Source organism: Notothenia coriiceps, unplaced genomic scaffold, assembly GCF_000735185.1.
Source record: "Notothenia coriiceps isolate Sejong01 unplaced genomic scaffold, NC01 NC01_scaffold00022674, whole genome shotgun sequence".
Classification (NCBI taxonomy): Eukaryota; Metazoa; Chordata; class Actinopteri; order Perciformes; family Nototheniidae; genus Notothenia; species Notothenia coriiceps.
In genome coordinates this window covers 1-5,973 of record NW_011355375.1, presented here as the reverse complement: position 1 = coordinate 5,973, position 5,973 = coordinate 1, and the positions used below count along the sequence as shown (strand labels likewise).

Here is a 5,973-nt window from a genome sequence, read left to right as displayed (position 1 = left end):
TAGTTTCTGGGTTTGTCTCTGCCGGCTTTACAGGGTAATGACCAAAATGATAACACGTTCTCATAAGGGGAAAATGACTATGCCAAATTTTATGGCAACACATCCAATCGTTTTTTAGAAATCACTCAAAATGATCTCTCATCATGGCACTGTATGAGAAGTAAAAGGTCACCAAATTCTGTATGATTAATCCTCTGGGGACCATGACATACAAAAACACCATGGTAATACATCCAACAGTTGTCAAAGTGATGACCTGACCAACATTCATTACAGCTTCTATAATGACTACTTATAACCTGCATGTGTATTCTAACAGTTATTGCTCTCCCCAGCCTCTGCAGAGTTGATCCTCCAGCAGCTGATGGAGAGCCAGTCTCTGGAGCTCTCCTGCTCCCCCCAGCCGGGGGCCGGCCGCCTGACGGGCCTCCACCTTTACCACCGCAGCGCCCACAGCCAGACCACCCTGCTGTCCCTGGCTGTTGGGGGGGAGCTCAGGGTCTCCCCGGGGCACAGGGGGCGTGTGCAGCTCCATGGAGGTCTGGAGTCCCCGCAGGTTAATGTGACCGTGTCCCAGTTACAGCGCAGCGACACTGGGCTCTACATGTGGGAGCTGAGCTACACTGAGGACAGCAGGTTGGATCAGATCCTCCTCAGCGCCCATCATGTTTTCTTGTTGGTTGAAGGGACAGGTATGTGCATCAAACATCTCACGTGACACTCTTGCAGTTCATCTAAATCCTTCCGTGCAGATATTAATGTGTTTTGGTGTGTTTGTGATGCAGGAAGGTCATGCCAGTGCTCTCCCAGCTACCCTCCTCTGGTCTTCACCATCTTCACAGTAGCGGGGCTTCTTCTGCTCACAATCAGCTGGCTGGCCGTAGACAAATGTGTGAGTATTTACAGTTCAGCTTCACTGAGCAGGATACTGATTACACTTGAAAATGTATGAGGTTTTGTTGTGAAGCTACAATGCTCCTGTGTCATCTCCCTCCTAATGTCCAACAAATGTGCAAATGGACGCATTAGCTTTTAATACAGGAACAAATCAAAACTACTAAAACAGAAGGAGTCATATTAAGCTCAATAGCAATGTCTCAAGCTTTAATAGAGAAAAACATTTACAGTTTTCAAGGCAATTTATGTAAAAAAGTATATATCTTATAATTACTCTATTACTTACTGACATACATATACTGCATGGGAACTTGGTAACAAACTACAGCCTCACAAATACCATCATGGTTAATCAACACATCTACAGGTTGTATTAAAAACAATATAGGCTTTACCTTATCAGAGATTTCTTTGCAATAAGAGTGTTCATTTTTAATTTGTCCACTCCCTATATCATGTTATTTATGCGTTGCTGTCTAATGTACTGTATAGCTTAGAACAGGGGTCTCCAATCCCCATCCAAGTACCGCTAATCATGACGTGAGACACAGTTGGATTTAATTGTTACATCCTGCCCATAGGTTTTTTTTCTCTCCAATTTTCAGATTTTGACAATTTTATCAAGACAACCATTTTCAACTTAAGGCCTTCAGCATAATAACTCACTACAAAGACTAAATTATGACGTGAAGATTAATTAATGTCTAATAGTAAAGAATAATGTTATGTGTTGTAGGTGAAGGCGAGGTATCATCACAGACCACAACCTCCGGTTCCTATCTATGAGGAAATGACCAGGAAGCAGCAGAGCGCTGAAAATAACTTAGAGACGCCCTCACAGCGGGAGGAAGCAGACTACCCTGTGTACGCAAACCCAAACCTCCGACAACCACAGGACAACTACTACGCATGTCCCAGACAGCTCGTCCTCAGAGCGTGACTTCTGGAACTCATGGTGCAGCAACGATTCACAGGAAGTGACATCAGCTCTGTACTGCCTTTGATATGAGAGTGAGAGGCTTCTTCTCATCCAGGAAGTAAGAAAAGTCTCAGTTTGGTGGAACAGCGACAAACGACAAATAGGACGTTTTTAACAGCCAAGAAAAAAATGCTATTTTATTAATATTTGAAAGAAGCTCCATAGTTCATGAAAACATTTGTCTCGGTGCATGTCATTTAACAATCACATTCTATGAGGAGAAAGAGATATACAGAGAGAAAAAAAAAAACATTACAAGCCACTGACTTTTCATTAAATCTCAGTACAGACATTTTTACTTAATATTTCAAAAGGCAAAAAAAAACATGAAGAAAGAAAATAAAGCAGCCCTAATCCCATATCCCCCACCCCACCCTAAAAAACAAAAACCTTTAAAACTGAGAAAACCCCTTGAGGGTGACAGGCTAGAATCCCACAGTGCTAAAGAGTGAGACGCTCATTGGTTTTAGGAATACACAGCATGGCGATGTAGCGCTAGGTCAATCTGAATCAGGGGAAGGAAGCTGGAGGTGGAGGGCTATACACGAGTCACCTCTCCACCCCCCCTCCACCCCCTTAAAAGACAAATACAAACACATTGGATCCCAAAAACCCCTGCAATAGATCAGCCACTAGGCCATAAAATCCCCATCTTCCACCCCCCCCCCTCCCCCACAAACACTTGTGCATAGTTTCATGATCCTTAACAACCAGCTCATGTTTTACAAACATCCTCCAAAATGTGAAAAATGTTCCACAAAAGTCTGATTTATCTATTAATAATACCCGCTGTGGGAGAATGAGAAAGAGTAATGCACAATGTTCCTGATTCAGTCAGGACGGGACCTCATTAAGAAAACACAATAAAGATTCAAACATACAGCATTTTGCATGTTATTCACGGTCTCTCCTTCTTTTTTTTAACAATCAAAATCATTGACCTTTTTTCTTTTTAAATGTAAAGCAATTTTAATATATAGATTTATATATAAAGCACTCCATTTTCATTTAAAGTCCATTATTTGGTTATTATGTAACTGCTACGGATTTAGAAACAAAAGGTATTTTCTCTTCTTCTGAAATCCATAACTTTCAGTGCTTAGAATTGTTTCTTTTAAATCATCCTTTTTTATTTTATTTTATTCTTTTCATCATAAAAATGTACATTAAAATGGCATGGAGTTGGTACTCTGGAACCCTGGCCTTCCTGAGACAAGATCCACTTTTCCGTGTGTGTGCAAGATAGTGAGCAATTATGTCTTTTTTTCTTTTCGTTTTTCTTATATAAAAAGGAAAAATATATATAATCAACATAAAACATACAGGCTTCAGATGAAATCAACATTAACACAGAGAAGGTGAAACAGAACGAGACAACACTGTTCGATCCCAGAGTTCTGAAAGTATCACAACAAATCTTCATTCTTTGAGGTGTTGCACTTTTCTAAAAATTGGAAGCATTTGTCCTTTTTTTTTTCTTTCTCCAACATTCCCATGGTTTCATTCCTTTGCGTTGCGATTTTTTTTTTTTTTTTTTTTTTTTAACTCCAGAAAAAAACAAAGTGTTTGTAAACCGTCAGTGGCCTTGCAGGAGAGAAAAAAAATGACAACATGAGTGAACATAAGTGATAACAGAACGAAAGCTAACAAACCAAAAAGGTAGGCACCTCTGAAGTGAGCCCTAGAAGCCAAGGCTCAGTCTGATGTCGCTCCTTCACTCTCTCCCTTGCTCAGATTTGGGAGAGCTGAAGTCCTTCTACCCCAATCTATGGCCACAGGTCTGCAAAATACTTTTTTTGCTGCATTTTTTATACATGTGATTTTTTTTTCTTTACTTGTTTCTTTTTTTAGGTTTAAAGTCCAAAAAAAAAAATGGTGCAATACTCAATTATGATCCATACTTTCTTGGATTATTCCACAATGAAAGCCACTAAGGTAGATAAACATTACATTTTTAAAAACACACTTATTTTAGTCCTTGAGTAAACATTTACACATGAACTGTCCCCGTCTCCCCTCAGTACTTGTATCATGTTGTTCGTTTAGCTGGATGAGGGGTGAGGCCGACACTCAGTGCAACGCTAGAGGCTAGTAACAATTAACATCAGAATATATTTTTTGACAAGCAAAAAAAACAAAACAACAAAAGTATACTGAATTGAAAAGAAACACGAGGCGGAAATTCCTCCGCTGTAATCACGAGCTCTCACATATTTTCACCTCACACGCTAAACATTCATTCAACATACAATACAAGCAGCCTTGTGCAAACACTCAAATACGACAGACGTGAATTTGCCTTTATATCCATCTTTGTTTTAAACAACACTCGCATTTCAAATTGAATTCACTCTGAACCGATGCTATCAAAAATCTCTGAAGTGTATGAATGAGACAAAAAATCACTACAAAAAGTGTTCACATTACATTATTGGCGCTTCTTTTGATTCAAGTATTCGTTTTCATTATTTTGTATTACTCTGATATGTTTATGATCTTGTCTTCTGGGAAATATAATGTTGAGGAGGATACATAGAGCCAAAAGCCAGGGCGGGGTTGGGGGCTTAGGCCAAATGGAAAACCGAGAGATCTAGCCATACACACACATACACCCATTATGTACTCATGGTTGTATTCTGTATACGGACTAGCATGTGCATATTCAACTCAGGCCTTGGTTTGTTTCTAAAAGAGTGATTTGCTAACTCAACTCTTTTTGGGGCCCCTGTCCCAGAGCCTTGTCTTATCAATGATTGAGAAGCAGATTTTGCTTAAGCTCCAGTTGCCTTCGAGTCCCTGTGACTTTAAAAAAGGGAGCGCATCTGATTTTCAACACTAGAACGGTAGATAAGAATGCAGGCGAGGGGGGTGGGAGGGGCTCTCAGTGCTGGTGCTGCGCCCAAAAGAAATCCAGGGCACATCTGAGACTGGACCTCCTTCCCAATGACCCGCCCTCCCACTCTTTCCCACTCCCGATGCCAGTTGCTCGATTCAAGTCCAGTGTGGAATAAATGCAGGTTTATGGAACAAACAAACACAGGCAATAGTGATTGTTTTCTTGAATGATGCGAGTCTAACGCGACTCTGGAAGAGGGCAAAATCCCGTACGTTTTAAGACTTGGTACCAAACTTGAGGTGTGACCCTATTTCTGCCAAAACGTGAGGTCCCCAGAGCCGGATGAGCAGAGACGACCTGTTGTTTATTTGCTGGCACGACCTTCAGGATTGGGGGTCCAAAACGAACCACCTGGATACAGCTTTCCCCGCACGAGGCCCGGAGAGGGGGTCGGGCGGGGCGAGAAGGCGGCAGCTCGCAGAGCAACAGAAACGGGCCTCAGCCTCGGAGTGCACTGCTGAAAGACTTTTTTTTGTAGTTTTTGCAACAAAAACCTTGATGATAAAGAAAAATATGTTTTTGGTTTTAAAAAAAGAGATGTACCCGATGTGACCCATAAACAGTGCACAGACACATACAGGACCCTCCCCTCCCTCTTGCAGCCTGGTTCTCCTCTACATTTCTGAAATACAAGCACTATTTATCTCCCCCCTACCCCTCAAGCCTCCTACAGCTGGAGCTCGTGGTGTACGCTCCTTGCTCTTAAGATAAATTAGGTAATGGCAAGGTGGAAGTAGATATTTGCAGATCAGTTGGCACAAGACTGAAGAAGCGACTATACTTGCCAACCTCTAGTGCCAGCAGCGTTTTTTTTAGTGTCAACTACAAGCTCTGTCTACATTGTATCCAGGGGGGTGGGGTTCAAGGGAAGCTGCCTGGTAGTAATAAAGGTTGAGAGATAAGTGAAGATTGGCAGATTTGGGGGGGGGGTGGCTGTGAACGAACACCTCCTTGTCTTTGCATAGAAATGGAAGGCTGTAATCAGTTGAGGTGGTTCTAAGTGTAACTGAGTGCTCCCAGAGTTAAACATAAAGCACCAGTGTGAGTGAGGCCCATCGACACTAAAGGATGTGTGTGTTTATGGGACAACATAGAGAGGAGGCGCCCCAGGGTACACACAGGAAGTTGGCTCAGTAAACTGGAGAACCTTTGACTGCACAATCTTTCCCACTTGATTAGACTCTTCAAATATCCCCCCCCC

General features: G+C 41.9%; 1 protein-coding gene across 1 annotated transcript; it reads left to right on the top strand.

Moving 5' to 3' along the window:
* The first annotated feature begins 203 nt into the window (after window positions 1-203).
* On the top strand, window positions 204-5,967 carry LOC104954048 (uncharacterized). The gene is made up of 4 exons (XM_010781102.1): window positions 204-224; window positions 320-692; window positions 786-892; window positions 1,634-5,967. Exons 1-4 carry the CDS (start codon window positions 204-206, stop codon window positions 1,835-1,837), a joined length of 705 nt encoding a protein of 234 aa, XP_010779404.1. The 3' UTR covers window positions 1,838-5,967.
* The last annotated feature ends 6 nt before the right edge of the window (window positions 5,968-5,973 follow it).

Bases quoted from the DNA above. Each gene is read 5' to 3' on its own strand.
- LOC104954048 (XM_010781102.1), top strand. From the start codon at position 204: ATGACATACAAAAACACCATG. The intron at 225-319 runs GTAATACATCCA...GTATTCTAACAG, and splicing joins TGACATACAAAAACACCATG to TTATTGCTCTCCCCAGCCTC. The intron at 893-1,633 runs GTGAGTATTTAC...TATGTGTTGTAG, and splicing joins GGCTGGCCGTAGACAAATGT to GTGAAGGCGAGGTATCATCA.